Source organism: Neomonachus schauinslandi, chromosome 6 (genome assembly GCF_002201575.2).
Source record: "Neomonachus schauinslandi chromosome 6, ASM220157v2, whole genome shotgun sequence".
Taxonomy (NCBI): domain Eukaryota; kingdom Metazoa; phylum Chordata; class Mammalia; order Carnivora; family Phocidae; genus Neomonachus; species Neomonachus schauinslandi.
Genome location: NC_058408.1, coordinates 80,541,645 through 80,559,773, shown reverse-complemented (window position 1 = coordinate 80,559,773; position 18,129 = coordinate 80,541,645). Strand labels below are relative to the sequence as shown.

Sequence of the window (18,129 nt, the reverse complement as noted above, 5' to 3'; positions counted from 1 at the left end):
TGTTCTCTGAACTTGATTACTTAGAACCTTGGCGCATCTAGTCCTTAAGCTTTGGGAACTCTTGGGTTGTTTTCAGTGATTATGCATTTGCAAGATACGTGCTTATTATTAACTCAGAATTCATTTAAACCAGAGACATTTGGTTATGAATACTGTATAACTAGACACACTGCGACACTTATAAAAACTTGAACTGGCCTTCCCATGTATATATATATTTTCCAGTAGCTCTGAAGTCAGAACTTAGGGGAAACGTACAAGCTACAGGAAAAATTTATGCACTGGTTATGTTATCTTTACACAGATTTGTTGTTCTTTCTTTCCTAAAGAAATTGTGGATGGCAACGTGAAGATGACGCTGGGTATGATCTGGACCATCATCCTTCGCTTTGCTATTCAGGATATTTCAGTTGAAGGTAAAAGACCTGGTTGAAAATCTGATTGTATTAGGATACTTAGAGTAATTTGTAAATTGAATTTATAAAGTAGAATTTAAATAGGGCCCTGTAAAATTGAACAGTCATTTACATGATTTAATGAAAGATATGGGAGTTGGGTTTTCACAGGTTTTATATTTGTATGGGAAAGACCCCAGCAATACTGTTTCATTCATGGGGGTGGAATCATTTTGGAAAAGATGAGCACATGTTCAGAACAGAAGTCGCTTTTTAAAATGAGCATTTTTTGAGCTTTTAATTGCTTATTATACTCACAGGTTCCCAACTCTAACAGTTCTGTAGACTTGCCGTTGAAACATTTTTTTTTTTCAGGTGCAAAAAACCAATCAGTTGAAATCTGAGTTCATTCATTCATTCACCCTCCCTCCCTACCTTCCTTCTCTGTCTCTGTATCTGTCTCTGTCTCTTTCTTTCTGTTAACAAAATCTCCATTGTTATTGTATCTTTTGGCCTCACAACTGTTCCATTGCTATAATAGAATCATAGTCCTTGGCACTGCCACTGAAGATGAAAATCTATAGTCTTTTACGCCCACTGTACTCCTAAATATTTTGATGAATTCAGCACTGTTGAAAAGTGTCAAATTGACGTTCGTAGAATTAGAACTTTGCAATACTATTTAGCCCTCGAATCACAAAATGTATAGCTGCAGAACATATTTGAAGGCGGTCTGAATTGTCCAACCAGTCAGCATCCTGTACTTTCATCACCTAACAGGTAACCAGGTACCTGAACGGTGAGGGGTGGGGGCGTTGTTTATATTTCTGCCCAGGACGGAGTGCCCTCCGATGCAGTTCTTTGTAGGTGACGGTAGCTACTAATCAACCAGCAAACATTAAAAACCAATAATTTACCTACTGTTGTACGGGATGGCATGAAGCCTAAGGTATTTACCCTTAAGGAATTTCTGACCCACTTAGATTATTTCCTTCTGGCCCCATTTGTGTCATCTAAAAATCCAAGGAAGATAGGATGACACTAAAATCTCAATAATTCAGGCTCAGAAATGACAGCCAGTTTGAATTAATAAACAGTCTGAATTTGAAAACTTTCATGCAATGTGCTTTTATTAAAGTACATTCATTTCATTCTAGTGAAAATAACAAGATGCTTCTTAAAAGTTCTTGCTTTATTAAAAAAGAGTAATTTGTAATAATTTTACCAATTTTATATGCTTCCAAATTTAAATATTTAAACAGTTGAGCCCCCCCTTAAAGAACAAATATTATGTTTAAAAAAATCTTGTTCACATGATTGCATTTGCTAGACTAGTGAGTCATTTTCCCACAAATATTACAGAGGTTGTTGCAGGGTTTTTCTGATTGGTTACAAATTTCACATTAGTGATAATATTAATTTAGAACTTACTTCTATTTGAAGTGTAGCTATGAGTGGTATTATCCATTATTCATTTTCCCTGAAGTGATTAATAATGTGTCCCAAATAAGATAATAAAATCACAATATTTTGTGAAATATCACAATAAAAAGATGTATTAATCTGCTTTTCAAAAGACTAAGAAATTGAACATTCAAAAGTGGGAATTTGATTAGCAAAGTTCCTAGATTTCTTCCAAGTTGATGTCTTTCAGGAGGTAGTTGGCTGACTTACTTTTTTTTAAATTTTATTTATTGTTTTACTTTTTTGGAGTCATTTCTTAACAACCTCACTGAATTTCTAGAGGTCTATAGAAAGATGATCTTAGTTTATTTTAATGATGTGTAGCATCGGCAAAAAGACATTGTTATTATGATTGAATTCTTTGAAAAGCCAGTCTCCTTCCAGAGGATGATGGATTTCTTCCAGGAAATAAAATGAGAGATTAAATACACCTGCTAATGAGGGTGGTCCCGATGTATGTGGATGGGGTTCCTTGGTGCGTCCTATGGTATTTTGTGATGGAATGAAAAATGGCACTACGTATTTATAATGTGCTTTTCACACCACGATTTTGTGTGTGCCAAAAGGCCATGTTTCAGATTTAAGCTATCCTGGCAGGGAGTGGGGTATACCACAGCCAGGGACATAATAGGCCTGGTTAGGAAGACCTAACAATGGGCTTGGGGTGGGAGAGATTCCTTTTTCATTAGGTTAGCCAGTGAAATAAGGAGAAATTCCTTTTTGATTAGGTTAGCCAGTGAAATAAGGAGAAAACTTCGACATTCATCGCCTCAGAGTATTCAGACATATCCAGACAGAAATTAGGTGAAACTCCGTGAGTGGCAAATTTAAACTTCAGTAGCAGTTACAAGATTGTATTGATCTGCTTTACCTCTGTTTGCCTTTCTAGCCGAAATTTCATTTAAACTTTGTAAAATACAGTGTCTTATTTCCTTCTGATGTACTTTTTCTTATTGGTTACATTGGTCGGGACCCCAAAGGCAGGCAGTATGGAGTTCCATTTTTCAACATTTTTACCAGTTAATATTTGAATAAGGTCTTAGAACTTTCCGTTGGTTTTCCCAATAAGATTTTCTAGAAGAGATATGAATAGGAGTCATTCAAATGATTCCTGTAGCACATGAAAAATTTGGGGAGTATGTTTATTTCAACTGGGTTATGGGTCACAGGAAAGTCTGAACTAGAATGGGCAATTTAGATAAATAATTACAGAATGCTTTTTACAGAGAAAAAAACCAAAATCAACTTTAAATCCTTACTAAAATGGAAGGCCAGGGCCCAATGTTAGTCAAGAGTCCACGTGTTTATAGGGGTTTTCTAAATTGTTAGCCCTTAAATACAGGCAGAATCCTAGATTTTGGGAGTGGTTTTGAGGAGCTGTTTGGATGCATGTAATTTTGGGTCCTCCAAGAAGCCAGTGCCAGGTGGGTGTTAGACACTGTCTTAGTTGGCTTGGGCTGTAACAAAATACCATAGACTGAGTGGCCCGACCAACAGAAATTTATTTTCTCATGGTTCTAGAGGCTGGAAGTCCAAGATCAGGGTGCCAGCATGGTCCATTTCTGCTAAGGACCTTCACGTTGGCTTGTAGATGGCCGCCTTCTTGCTCCATCCTGCAGGGCAGAGGGGGAGGAAGAACCCTCTTCTCAGAAGGGCTCTAATCCCATCAAGGGAGCCCCACCCTCATGACCTCATCTAACCCTAATTGCCTCCCAAAGCCTCCATCTCTAAATAAGGTCAGGGCTTTAACATAGGAATTTGGTGGTGGTGGTGGTGGGGGCGGGGAATACAAACATTTAGTCCAGGTCAGACATACCAGAGATTCGTTGGAAGAAATGCCTATGAAGAACCGAAAATGGCCGAGAGAGAACCTTCAGTCCAGTGCACCTGGCCAACACTTGTATGGGAGAAGGGAAGGGAGGGCTGCGGGGAGAAGGGTCTGATGGGGAGCCCTTCAGCCTGGGCCGCTCTGAGGAGCTGCACACACGCAGGAATGGCCCAGCTCCCGTGCCCCTCCCTCCCTCCCTCAGTCGTGGGCTGGAGCAGCACGAGGAGGTATGGCCTCTGGGGAATGCAGGGCTGGATTCTGAGTGTAGCAGCTGGGACCTCTGTGGCCTGCCCTGCTCTACCCCGGGGGCTTGTTGTTGTTTCTACTTGATCAAAACTCAGGTGGCCAAACCTGAAACGTACTAATGAAAGCCTTTTGGTATTATAAAAGTCACCGGGTAAGGGAATAAATCGGAGACACAGCGGCCTCTGTGAATTCCATTGACCTAAGACTATAAGAGAATCAAATGACAGGTTAGTGAGGTCATAAACTAGTGAGGAGTAGTAGTTTTTAAACGAAACTTTAAAAGAAAAATGATTCATTGCCAACATCCCTGCAGCCTGGGTTTATGTTTATGACGTCATAACTTGTGGTTGCTCTCGTGTTGGCCTTTTCAAGTCCCTTCGGTGTCATCAGCAGTCCGCCCCCGGGAGCAGGGTCCCAGCAGAGCTCATGAGAAGAGATGATGCATTTGGTGGTTGGCTCCCTGGGAGGTCTCTTTATCAGGTTCCCAGGCATTGGGTGCATTAAGTAGTATTTCCATGTGGACACTTTTTCTTGGCTGTCATTACAGAAACCTCTGCCAAAGAAGGTCTACTGCTCTGGTGTCAAAGGAAAACAGCTCCTTATAGAAATGTGAACATTCAGAACTTCCACACCAGGTGAGCAAGCTGGGCCCTGGGCTACTTAGATTCTCACTGGAGTCCTGGGAGGGCCGTGGTTACGTATGCCAGGGTCTTCCGGCTCCTGCCTGAGATGCGTTTTTACGTCTGCCATGGACCCGAGGCTGTAGCATCTCTGATGCCTGAGATCTCTCCGGGGAACATGTCTGATTAAGACTTGAGGTGCTGGTAAAACAGTGCAGTCCCGCTCAGCACCCGAACAGGCCTTCACAACTTGGGGGTGCAGGCATGCACCTCACTGTGGCCTTCCCCCGCTGCCGGGGGAAGCTGACAGGTGTGGCTTCTCTGCGAGCAGGATACTGAGGCAGAGTCTGTATGTCCCCCTGATGTACTGTCTCCACCCCGATGCCTCCTTCAGTGCTACCTGGACAGACCCTTCCTCAGCCAGCTTTGTATGCTGGGGTTCGAGAGAAGGAGGAAACTCATGTTTGTAACATGACAGGAACATGCATGAATGAAACCTAAATATAATCTCAGAGCATGGTTTTACCACTTGCTCTGTCATTATCATTTGTGAGTAGAAGAGTTGCCTGTATTTTCACCCTTTATATGGTGGGTTACCCAGGAATCGAAATGGGTCCCCAGCCACCGTGGATAATCAGAGCCGCAAGGAAAAATGGGGGAGGTTCTCCTAGATAGACAAATATTATTAGAGTGTCTACCAAGTGTCACGCACTGAGCCAGGCCTTGAGCGTACAAAGGTGGGAAAGCCTGTCCCTACAAGATGCTGTCTCTAGGACAAGAGGAGCCTTGAAGGAGAAGGCAGGCCTTCTGCTAGTGTGAAAGTCAACTTGCCTCTCATTGACCTTCTTGCTTTTCCTCCTTGGGCCCAAGATTGGCCCAAGCACTTCAGCTGTGTAGCCCCTGGGGTTTCTTTCTTCCCCTGACCCTTTGGGGAGCAGAACTCCCACTCACAGCCCTCGGTGAACCCCTGGTCCCCCGGAGTTGTCTAGAGAACAGTTAGTGCGAGCGTCTCCGGGGAAACAGACCAGGAAGGCAGGTCCTCCTTGCTGAGTCCCTCGGGTGCTAACATGTCTTTGCCTTTTTGAAAACATGTAAAGAACATTATGAAGGAAGACAGAGGAGTCCCTGGGAGCTGATAGTGACTTTTTAAGTGTACTAAGGAACTTGGGGGGAAGTGAGTCCTGGACATTTCAGGATAGACATCCTTGTGTATGGTTATTGGGCAGGCCCTGCAGGAGCGTCCACCTTGGAGACTGGGAGGATAGAGGGAGGGGGGTGTCGGGACCAGAGGGCATTGACCAGGGAGGAGGGCAGAGGTGGAGCAGAGGGCCGTTGCTGGTTCTCGAGGCCCAGAACCAGAGTGGGCCAGGAGATGGGGAGGAGTCCCGGGCAAGGATGGGCCTGAAGCTGTAGAGGAAGAGGAGCCCAGGGGACCCCAGGAAGACCCCAGGAAGAAGGCTGGTGTTCAAGGAAGGGACCGCAAGGTCACTGGGACAGCTAGACAGGTAGGGACATGGGGCCTTTTGCGCATTAAGTCAGACAGAAGGACATGAGGGGCCATGCGTCCCAAATTGCAGGCCTACGTCTGACCAAGGGCAGATCCTTGCCTTGCTTTCTCTCCATTAACGGGTGTTCCTATTCTTCTTGACCATGGCGCAGCTGGAAGGATGGCCTCGGACTCTGTGCGCTCATCCACAGACACCGGCCCGACCTCATTGACTACTCAAAGCTTAACAAGGTCATTCTGGGGGCCTGGCATGCTGTGTCCGCTCTGCCCCTCAGCATGTTGTCCTGAAAGTGAGCACATCAGCACTGAACTCACACAAACACGCAGGCTGCCACCAGCCGAGGCTCCCAGCTAGTCTTGCACGCAATGCAGACGGGAAAGACAGCCAGGAAAATACTTTGATTCATAATTAATGAATCACTAATATTAAATCGGGTGGGACAAGACCCAAAGCCAAGCCACCCTTTTGGCGCTTTAAATTAAGACACATTTGTCGGTTTGGCTTGATTTACTCTGAAGGTTTTTATTGATTTTACTTTCCCAGATTGTAAATATGAGAAAGGAAGCATATGTGGGTTTTTTGGGGGGAGAGGGGGGGAAGAAAGGTTCCAATACTCTAAGCCTTCTTTTTAAATTCTCTTTACCTTTTCTGAAGGATTTAGTTGCAGGCATTTTTACTCAGAACTGATTAACTTACTTCTCACACGAGGGACATTTTATCATTATCTTGCAATATTCGTTGTAGCTTTAGAAAAGAGTGTTAGAGAGCGCTTGACTGGCTCAGTCGGAAGAGCGTGCGACTCTTGATCTCAGGGTTGTGAGTTCGAGCCCCACATTGGGTGTAGAGATTACTTCAAAATGAAATCTTTTTTAAAAAAACTTTTTTTAAAAAGAGAAGGGTTTTTGTTATTAATTTTGGTTTTGCTCTCTTTAGAAAATTCAACTGACAACATTTTTGTTCTCTCCTTTTAAGCTTAAGCTTTAGTGCACTTAAGTTTCAAATAGTCTCAGAACTCTTTCTTTAGAAAAGTAGTTTAAAAATGTAATCTGTGACAGAGAAAAGAAGTCCATGCCCCTCTCAGCCTTGTGGCAGACATCTGTGCTGTAAAGATTTAGGACTAAAGGCATTGCCTGCCCCAAAAACATTGCCACAGGTGGTGGTTAGGGCACAGATCCTTCTAGTTGCTGGTGTGCTCAGTTGTCTGCTCACTGGAGTTGCCGTGTTGTGTGGAATCCGTCCCTGCATGCCGCCCTCACCTGTGTGCTCTGCATGGTCATTGGAAGAGGTCACTTTTGTCCCCTTTTTAGTTGTCACCTGCTCGTTGCCTCTCTGCTGGCCCGTCTCCGATGACTGCAGGGGAGCTCAGGGAGAAGTGACTTGTAGGGAAAGATGAATCCTACAGTTCCATAACAGAAGGTTGCCCAAGGTCCTCAACTTTTCAAAGCCCATATTCTCTTATTCTGGAGTTATTTTGATGTTTCAAACATGGAGACGGTGTATATTTTTTCAATGCATCTCTGTCTCATTTGCAAAATGAAGGGATTGTTTTAGATCGAAGTAGTTTCGTTAGCAGGTTAGAATGGTCAGTTTTTTTTTAGAAATGGTCAACAGACCATTGGCTATCGAAGATGAGCGAAAAATGATAGTAATGAGCAGTAGCAGTTAATACATAGTTCTAAATTAGACTTATAAATAAATACACGTGTTTATTATATATGTACATATATATTCATAAGTATGTGACACATATATCACACATATATATGTCTATTTGTACATGTTCTAATATGTATGTTACACATACACTTTTTTTTTTAAAGATTTTATTTATTTATTTGAGAGAGAGAGAGAGAGAGAGCACGAGATGGGGGAGGGTCAGAGGGAGAAGCAGACTCCCTGCCGAGCAGGGAGCCCGATGCGGGACTCGATCCCGGGACTCCAGGATCATGACCTGAGCCGAAGGCAGTCGCTTAACCAACTGAGCCACCCAGGCGCCCTACACATACATATTATTATGTGTATGTTACATATACATGCACATTCATTCAGTCTTCACAGTGCACAGTGAAATATAATGCACTGATGAAGTAGGTACTGTTATTATCCCAGTTTTACAGATGAAGGAAGTATAGAATTCAGCAATCTGCCCAACGTCACATGGCCAGTAGCTGAGGCAAGAAAATATTTCACTGTCATATTTTCTCTCTCTCAGTTATGGTATAAATGAGATAGTGTTCACAGAGTCTCAGAATCAATCTATTTTTAACGCTGAAATTTTTCTTATATATTTAAAACAAAAAGAAACTTTTACTTGGCAATTTGGCTTTATAAACATATGCATAAAATACACAGGTAAGACTTACGTTATAATATGGCTTCTTTTAATGATATGATTATATGCTTTGTTAAAACATTTACTTGAAAAAAATGTTTTGCCTGAAATGTATACTCTGTGAGGCCAGGAAACTTACTTGGGTTTCTTCATTGAGCCTCGTGAGTGTGTTTTTAAAGTCTGCCCTTTAAAATTACTTCAGCCTAGGGGCGCCTGGGTGGCTCAGTCGCCAGGCGTCTGCCTTCGGCTCAGGTCATGATCCTGGGGCCCTGGGATGGAGCCCTGCATCGGTCTCCCTGCTCGGCGGGACGCCTGCTTCTCCCTCTCGCACTCCCCCTGCTTGTGTTCCCTCTCTCACTGTGACTGTCTCTGTCAAATAAATAAATAAAATCTTAAAAAAAAATTACTTCAGCCTATTCAAATGTACTCATTGTAAAGCATTGCAGTTTCTACAATGTTTAAGTGGCTTTGATGTTACAATTCATTAAAGCCATCCCTGAACTAACACTAGTTTTCAGTTTGATTTTCTATCTTAACTACCCCCATCCCATTTCAGGTTTGTAATGTCTTAAGCGGATCAAAACAAGTCTTTAAATTTTTCGGTGTTTCGGTTATACACCTCTGGTTAAATCTATTTTATTATATTATATAATATATATGTAAATATATATATTTAACCAATTTCACAGTGAAGATAAACATAATCTTAAGAACAAAAATTTTCTCACAGTTTTCATTTAGAATTTCAGTCTTTGGCATCCTAGAAGCATAATTTTTGTTCTTTATAGCCATCTTGTGACCTTCTTTGGGGATCCAGAGGTTTCACCAACTAGCATGTTTCCTTCTCTTTACCCCTCAGCTTATATTTATATTTAAAACAAAAGCATTGTACTAAGTATTCTCTGTGATCACCTTCCAGATCTGGAAAATGTCTGTTTCATGATTTCTTCTGGAATCATTTAAAGGTTGTTATCAATAGAGTTGAAAATCAGCTCGGAGGTATTCGGAGTGTTCTTTCCAGCCCATGAGAAAAGATCTGACAGCTTTTCTCCTGTCTGCAAAACAGTTGTCCTCTTAAACCTTGGGCTCACATTTTTTGATTTGGAGTGTGCATGCATTGTGTGGGGTTCGTATCATTTTTGGTGTTTCTCTAAATGTTTGAAGCGACTGGAAAAAGATAAGAAGGAAGATTACTTACACTGTGGTGGTTATGTGCTTGGAGAGGTCTCCTTCTAAAAGTGAGGAGTGTAAAACATATTACTCATAATTCCTGTTCAAAAGATATATTCAAACACTTGCTCTGCTGTTTTTCATGCAGGATGACCCAATAGGAAATATTAACCTGGCCATGGAAATTGCAGAGAAGCACCTGGATATTCCCAAAATGCTGGATGCTGAAGGTGAGAGGAAAATTATGTTTACTGACCTACATAAAGTCTGTGGCCTAGTCATGCAGTGGCCTTGCAGTGGGGATTTATAAAACTTTGTAGCCAAGTTATATCTGATGTACTTAGGAATCTGAAGAAGTTTCTGTCATTGGCCGCAGGAGTGTGAAGAGCATTTCATTTGCAGCTCGTTCATGAATTCTTTTTAAAAATCCTGCTCAAAACCACACCAGCAAAACTATAGTGAAAGAATTTGGTAAAAGGTTCAGCTTTGGCAAAGAAACGGAATGCTTTAGTTTGTGATCTGCAAAGAAAAACTTACTATTTTTATTTTTGTAACAACACGCTGTTATTTTTCTTACCACATGGAGACAAGCTTAGCAAATAAATCTTCTTGTGAAGTGCTCAGGACTCCACAAGGAAAAACATCCTTCCTTCCAACCAGAAGTTAGAGAATCGGAATAGAGAATATGAACATTTAGGCGTCCATGTACCTCTCTAACTTCCACGTTTCATTTTGGGTCTAAATTAAATTTAGTTTAGTTAGATCTGAAAGAATGTCTGAGTATTTTGCAGCTGAGCATCACTCATGCTGGGGACTAGTTTTAAATAACTTTTGTGCCCTGTATATGTGATAAATTCGCACACCATAGAAAGCACATATATGTGGAGGCCATCCATTCATTTCACTTGTTCATGATTCACTTACCACTCAACAGACATAGATTGAGTGCCTACCATGAGCAAGACCTTCTGCTAGGTACTTCGGGAGAGAATGAGATGTATAAGGTAGGGTCCTGCCCTCAAGGAACTTACGTTGCTGTGTGTTTGTTGTTAATACTATTATTCCGTCATGGCCCATTTCTTCCCCTAATTGGTATTATTGGGGAAAAGCAAAGAACTTGATTATAGTCAATTGTCAATCTTCTGGTCCTCCTTATTGTTGGTGATTGTATTATAAATTATCATAAACTAGGTAGCCTGAAGCAACAGGAATTTATTCTCTTATGATTCTGTAGGCTGTAAGTCTGAAATGAAGCTATTGACAGGGCCATGCTTCCTCCAAAGCCTCTAGAGGAGGTTCCTTCCTTGTCTCTTCCAGCTTCAGAAAGCCCCATGCATTCCTTGGCTTCTGGTAGCATTACTCTTTCCTCTCTGTCTCTACTTCTCATTCCCTCTTTCTTATAAGGATATCAGTCATGTTAGATTAAGGATCTTACCTACCCCAGCAGGACCGCATCTTAACTTGATTCTACCTACGAAGGCCTACTTGCAAATGAGGTCACATTCACAGCTACCAGGGGTGGGACCTAGGACTTCAGCATATCTTTTTGAGGGACACAGTGCAACTTATAACAGTGACCTTCAAAGTAGGATTCTAATTTTACCCATTCATTAAGTTAACCATTTTAACAAACACCTGTATTATTGGGCATTAACACTTGAATACGCTCCTCCGAATCTGTTGATGGTTTTCAAAAACTCTTGAGAGGGAGAGAGTCGGTAAAATAATGAAGTCGCAACATAGAATAAATAGTTCCTTTTCCTTTTTTGTCTGTCTGTCTTCTCTAAGCTAAGTTTACATTTGTGTGGCATCTCCTTTGACCTTTCCATAGAGTAAATAACCACCCAGAGTGTACCCACTCGAATTAGTAGCTAGGATGCTAAAGAGAGAAGAAAACAGACAACATTTAGTAAATTAATGCCTCCCTAATACACTGCAGTCGAGGGTGACTTCAGGGTCACCATCACATTCCTCTGGCCTGCTGACACGCTCCTTAGTCGGTAGATTTTTCCTTGGCCTCTGAGTCCTGCTCTGGGCATGTGTCCATCCTGTGAATCCTTCCAGGCCAATGACATGCGCTGGCACTCCCGTCATTTCCTCCTCCCTTGTGACACATTTTTGTCTCTTTCCTTTTCCTTTCCTTTTAAATGGTTCAGAAAAATGCTTACATACTGTAGTGTTTTCTGTGTAATTTCTCACAGGAATCGTCTGTCCATCGTGAACTTGACTGACTTGGGTGTGGGGCTCACTGCGACAGGACTACCCAGCGGGTCTCCCTGCCCGTGACTCTCTGTATCCTTCCTACACCTGCCCTTGGACTTATCACCCCCACAGCGTTGTGTTAGCATGTCCTTGGTTCGGCCACGTCCTGAGCTGGCTGCCTCCTGTCAGAATGCTTGTCCCTCCGGCGCAGCCTTGCTGTTGACCTCACTTCCTGTCATTGTGTGGGGGCCTGGACCCTCAGTGGGGATATTCTCAAGTAGCTCCCTGGGCCACTCTCCCATGAACTGTTACCCGTAGTAAACACTGGAGAAACTTGTCCTCCTCTTAACCATCTGCTGTGCTTTTTAAAAGGTTCTGGAAGTTGTTTCTCTATTTTCCTCCACAAACCTTTCCTTAAGGTGAGCACCAGGCTTGGGTTCCTGGGTGTGTAGGTTCTGTGTGGACTCGCAGAAGGGATCTTAGTTGACTCCCTCTGTGTCTGCAGCGGGAGAAAGTCTCAGGGAATGTTCTGTCACGTGCATCCTGTGGGCTTCCAGAACTCCGATTCTGGCCATGGATGTGACCTCCTTGCCCATTTAGGGCCCTTCTGCATTAGCTGTGTCCTTCTCTTTGGCAATTCTCAAAAGTACACAGAGAGCAATGACTTTGTAGGTCCGACTTCTTTGACTGGAGCCAACGTTTTAACCGCATAAGTGTGGGAGGGGTGCGGTGGGGAGATTCATTGCTTTGACTTCTCCGAGGCAGCACTTGGCCGAAGCCTGCGGGTGCTAGAACATCCGAGCAGTTAACCTTCTTTTCTCCACACAGATTTAGTATACACTGCCAGACCCGATGAGAGAGCCATAATGACTTATGTTTCCTGTTACTATCATGCTTTTGCTGGTGCACAGAAGGTGAGGATGTAAAACATGAATCACCACTCACCCTTCACCTTCTGTGTCTTAATTTTTTTTTTCCCAATTGTTTTTCTCTTTTCCCCTCTCCTCTGAGTAAGGAGACCTGTCTGGTTCTGAGGAGGCAGTCATTTGTCTTTTTTAGTCTAGTTTTCTTTGAAACTTACTTTCTGTCCATGCAGTAGTATGCTGTTCATGTTTGTTTTCCAGAAGATTCCATGCTGTGACACAACCCCACATCCTTTCTAGGTGTACCCTCTGAAAACCCGATGACTAGGCTTCACCCTTTAGGGAATTACACGGTCTCTTTTTAACTGCATTTTATCCAGTGACTGAACCGAGTTTAAAGTTAAAAAGCAATTCAGCAAGCAGTGGTATCGCCAAGGTGGAAGGAGAAAGGTTGTGTGTTCACACGGTCCTGTTTTCTCTTCCCGTTGGTGGTTTCGGCAGCTAATACAAACGGTAGCAAGAATCACAATAAGTACAAGCCGTGTCTGTCCTTCTCTTTAGAGGTTTTGTTACCCTTGGTGATTTCTGTAAATGGCAAGGTAAGTAGGCACAGAAGAGGTTAAAAGCCACGTCCTCTCCAGTGAGTCTTCCCCGGTCCACCGCCCCACCCAGGAGCCAGAAAGCCAACAGGAAGGTGGGATGGGGAAGGGGCAGGAGAGAGGGGGCCCTGGGGCGCTGCCAGTGTTCCCAGCATGTCACTCCCAAGGCGAGACGTGTCACTCAGAGCAGCAGTGACAGAGGACCTGATATGGTCAACAGATGAGCGGACGTGGCCTCACGAGTCACTAGGAAGTGATAATAAGCCCTGCTACGTAGCACATGGTGTCCGTATTCATGCCTTGACTGCACTTGTAGAAGCTCATCACGGGGCGGGGGAGGCGGAAAGCCCTCAGCTTGATTATTAAAAAACAAAAACAAAACAAAAACATGCTGGTTCAAGTCATTCAAGCCCTTCTGTTCACAAACCGTGTCCATGCTGGAGAGCCTTCCTGGGCTTTAGGATTGTGGGCCCCAGACACACACAGAAAATGGATCGGTGTAAACCAGTTTGTTCTTCCCTCCATTCACCCTGGTTTCTACTCTTCATCTGTATGTGTGTTTGTTTTCTGTGTTATTTTTTTCCCTCCCTTCAGACATTGTGAACACTCCCAAACCCGATGAAAGAGCTATCATGACTTACGTTTCCTGCTTCTACCACGCGTTTGCGGGCGCGGAGCAGGTATTCAGCACGTGTCGATCGGGGCTGCCGTGCAGTTCTTCTGCACTGGTTTTAGTTGTGTGTGCGTGTGTGTGCGTGCGCGTACGTGGGTGTGTGTTCGTGCGCTTCACATCTTACCTTGGAATCTTAAGTGTGTTGTGATGACCTAATACGCCAAGTTTCAAACTGTGAATCCTTCGTGTTTCTTAACAGCTTTAACTTCAGACAGTTCCTGAAGTGTTTTTGTTTTTAAATCTTTCCTTCCTTCTAAGATGTTGCTTTGATTTCGTTAGTTAATTGTGGGAAACGCTGGTGCTTTAGGGAAAAAAAAGTGCCTTGAAAATGGCACCATGGTCACTGAACAGCGATGGGGAGATTTGACAAGGACAGATGAGCGCCTTCCCGGTGCCCCTTGTTCTTTCCGCCTAGAAACTGCCTTCACTGTTCAGTGATTTGTTCTAACACCTTTCAAGACTAATCTTAATTGAATTGAAATAGTGAAAGGATAACGATGTGAAAACCTCAGAAAAATTCACATTTCTTAAGACACACATTGTGGGCGAACGTCCCTCAGCTTTCTCCTTATTCACCTGTCTCTCGCCCCTTCACATAATCTACTTGGAGAAAACGGATAGACTGGGGCCGGGGGACACAGTATGTGTCATTTCTGTGATTTCTCAACGACCGTCACCAGCAAATGATGCTAACTGCAAACGGGGCTTTGGAGGCGAGGCTTTGGGACGGGCTGGAGGCCAGGAGGGGCAGCTTGCTCTTCTTAATTCGTCACATGGTCGTGGTTCAGGGCACTTTGCCACCCCTGGCCCAAGTTCCCCTCCACAAGATGATAACCGAGAATTCTGTATACCTCGATGACGTCTCATGGAGGTCACACAAATCTTAAAGCAGGTTTAGCTCTGGGGAAGGATCCCATCTAGCAAGTTCTGGTGTATTCATTTCAGGACAAGAGGGCTTCAGTGAACTCGGTGCAATGACAAGATAGATTCAGGACCCGGTTAGTTTTTTGCTTTGATTTCCAAAGGCTAATGCTATCTAGAGAGTTCTGGCCCCATAGTCACGAGGTCAGTAGAATGCTCAGGTGGACGGACGGGGGATTTCGGCTTCCTTGACCCGTATATTTCTGTCACTAACTTGCTTAATGTTTTACGAAGCTTGCGTTTTAGACTAATGGTATCTCCCCATTATTCCCCACAGTACATTCAGCCTGCCGTGTAAGTCTGTGTAAAACAAGGTGTGAAATGACTCATGGTGTTCAACAGCCATACCCTCAGTCTTCCTCCACCCCAACCTTGAATCAGCACGCCATCTCCTCATTTCCTCTCCTGCCCCACCACGTTCTGTTTTGTGCATGCGCATCCCTGTCGATGGAGCTGTTCTGTTTACCTATTGTGTTTTACAGGCCGAGACAGCGGCTAACAGGATATGTAAGGTTCTTGCTGTGAATCAAGAGAATGAGAGGCTGATGGAAGAATATGAGAGGCTAGCAAGTGAGGTAAAGGAAGCGGGTGCCCGGCAGTCCTGTCCCTTCCCACCCAGAGGGAGAGGCATGGAGGGGGACACAACGGCTGTCAGTGTTTTCTTTCTTTGCATTTTTCATCTCGGACAGAATCAAAGCGGGAAAATGCACTTGATCTCAGGGGTTGCTCATCTTGTAGCAACATACTGATTGGCACAAAAGTCATCACAATGGGCTCCCCAGCTGTCCCAAAGCATAGAGGTAGTTTGCATGTTTGCAGACACGTGGTATGTGACTCCATGCTCAGCTCTGCACTGCCAGGGTCGGACACCCCCCAGGGGACACCGCATTACTAATTTTTTTTTCCTGCTTCATTGGTTACTCAACTCACCTAGTGTGCCCTCCGTTACTCAGAAGCCCTGCTCCACGCAGCAACTGAGTGTCCCAGGAACTGGCCCAGCCCGTTGTGAGACACGGCTCGGCCTTGCGTGCGTGTCTATGAATATCTAGAGGGAAATGTGGGGAGGACAGAGCCCCCCATCCAAGGTGTTTGAGCATGAATGTCCATGATGCCTTCTGCAGCTCTTCAGCCAGATTCTTGGTTAGAGTAGCCTTTCCATGTTGCTCTTCTTTCTGTTCTGATTAGAGCATAAATAGCAACAAAGCAGTCTCGTCACTGCTGCCATGTTGCTTCCCCCAGTCAAGGGATGGGCTGAGTGAGCGGCACACCCCACCCTCTCTGGGTTGAACTCAGTTACAGTGACACATGTCTGTGACCAAATGATTTTTGCTCTGACTTGATTTACCTGATATTTGGTCTGTCCTGGGAAAAGTGTCAGGATACTTGGAATAAGTCTTCCAAAGGAGTGGTTAATAGTAATCGGATCTGATGATATTGAGTTTATGTTTTCATATTGCTGCTATGGGAAAATTCGATTTGGCAGCATTGTTTAACCCAGGGACCAGCTTTAGGGTAGAGACACGACTGGGACCAAAGGACAGACACTGGTTCTGTCCTTCCTTTTCTTCCCTGGTCCTTCATTTATCTTCCTCAAACCCTTCGACTGTGGGTGTATCACCATTTTAGCGACTTTTTATTCTTACCTGCTGTCATTTTCCAAGTAATTACGAGTATCAATTATTAGTGGCTTTTCAACTTGCTCGTAATTTGAGAGAAGGGGGCATATATACTTCATTCTTAGGAAGTCACTACCATTTTCACTTCTATCATGTGGATTTCCTCAAAATGATAAATTAAAATATAACTTGGCATTGAGTCAGTCCCAGATTTACAATGTATCTTTCTGGTCAATAGATTCATGAGATTTGAGCTTATTTGAAATAGAATTACATTTTAAGTTAAACCCAGTTCTTTTCTGAGTTTCCATCCCATGTCAGGTTTTTGTTTTTCATTTGAAAGCTCCATCCAGCATTTGTCTGCTAATGTCTAGTCCCTGAGTTTCCTGTAAATGTCACATTCTTGTGAAACATGACTCGTGCTGACTTTCAGTTTTCGACCTGTATGTGGGACTGTGGGGGTGATCACCAGTGGCCATGGGGTGGGGTCGGGGGCGGGCGGCGCTGAAGTTTTCATTCATGCCACAGCGCATGTGCATAAAGATGCCTTTTTATCCTCTCCCCTCAGTCCAGAGTATTCTATTCATACTCTGTCATTTTAGGAACATTCGGTGGAATGCATTCCAATTGTCAGGTGCTTCTGTTTTTCACCGGGGGGGGGGGGGCTGGGGTTTGCTGGCGTCTCCAGCAGTATTTGTGTGTTTTGGGAGCAGCTGTTGGAATGGATTCGCCGCACGATCCCCTGGCTGGAGAACCGGACCCCCGAGAAGACCATGCAGGCCATGCAGAAGAAGCTGGAGGACTTTCGGGACTACCGGCGCAAGCACAAGCCGCCCAAGGTGCAGGAGAAGTGTCAGCTGGAGATCAACTTCAACACGCTGCAGACCAAGCTGCGGATCAGCAACCGGCCCGCCTTCATGCCCTCCGAGGGCAAGATGGTGTCGGTGAGTGCCTGCCCCCGGACCCGGTTTGTTTCCGAAGCCTCCTCTCTGACGGGCCGCCCAGAAAGCCACAGGTCCTTTCAGCGAATGGTTAGGATGTGGGCCCTCTAACCGCGTCATTCGGGATGTTTTTTCCCCACCAGTGTGCGGTTCTTGGCCCCAGTTGCTCCTGGGGTGGTGCCCCGCCCAGAGCAGCCTTTACCGCCTCCCTTGCCCTCCCATGACCTGGCCATGTCTTCCCGCTGGACCTTCTGGCACCTGCATCACGTGCCCTCTCTAACCTGCGCTTAGGACCCGGTCATGTTTCCAGGGCCTGGTGCTGCATGGGTCTCTCTCCCCGCATGGCTGGCTTCCTTGCTCTCCAGAGTCACTTGCACCCGCACCTGGGACTCGAGAATCGCAAACCTTGCCACCTCCTCTGCTCCTCGTGGCACAGTGCTGGCCCTCGGCTGCCCTTTTTGCAGAACCTCCAGGAGTCGCTGGTGGCAACCCTTCTTAGCCCCTCACTGCTCCTTTACTCCTTTTACTCTTCACCCTGCAGCCACCTGGCTTGTCCTCTCCGGAGACCGTTCCCGTTGGGCTCAGAGGCCCCCCGTGGTGACATTCCGCTGTCACTTTCATTTCTATATTCTCTGCCGCTTTGACCCTTTTAACCACGCTGTTATCCACGCCACCTCCTTGAAACTCCTTCTACTCTTGACCTCACCGTTTCCTTCCCACCCCACGGGGTCCTTCCACACACGGCGCAGAG

General features: G+C 44.7%; 1 protein-coding gene across 4 annotated transcripts in view; it reads left to right on the top strand.

Moving 5' to 3' along the window:
* The window catches only part of ACTN2 (actinin alpha 2), a 66,657-nt gene that overhangs the window by 28,064 nt on the left and 20,464 nt on the right, over nt 1–18,129 (top strand). For 3 of the 4 annotated variants that reach the window (XM_021696112.2, XM_021696114.1, XM_021696113.1), the window contains exons 4-10: nt 330–416; nt 4,481–4,568; nt 6,213–6,291; nt 9,712–9,793; nt 12,594–12,679; nt 15,304–15,396; nt 17,151–17,381. In XM_021696112.2, coding sequence (XP_021551787.1) covers nt 330–416; nt 4,481–4,568; nt 6,213–6,291; nt 9,712–9,793; nt 12,594–12,679; nt 15,304–15,396; nt 17,151–17,381 — 746 coding nt within the window. Of the gene's footprint in view, nt 1–329; nt 417–4,480; nt 4,569–6,212; nt 6,292–9,711; nt 9,794–12,593; nt 12,680–13,821; nt 13,908–15,303; nt 15,397–17,150; nt 17,382–18,129 lie in introns of all 4 variants that reach the window. The other variant, XM_021696111.1, reaches the window with a different exon arrangement.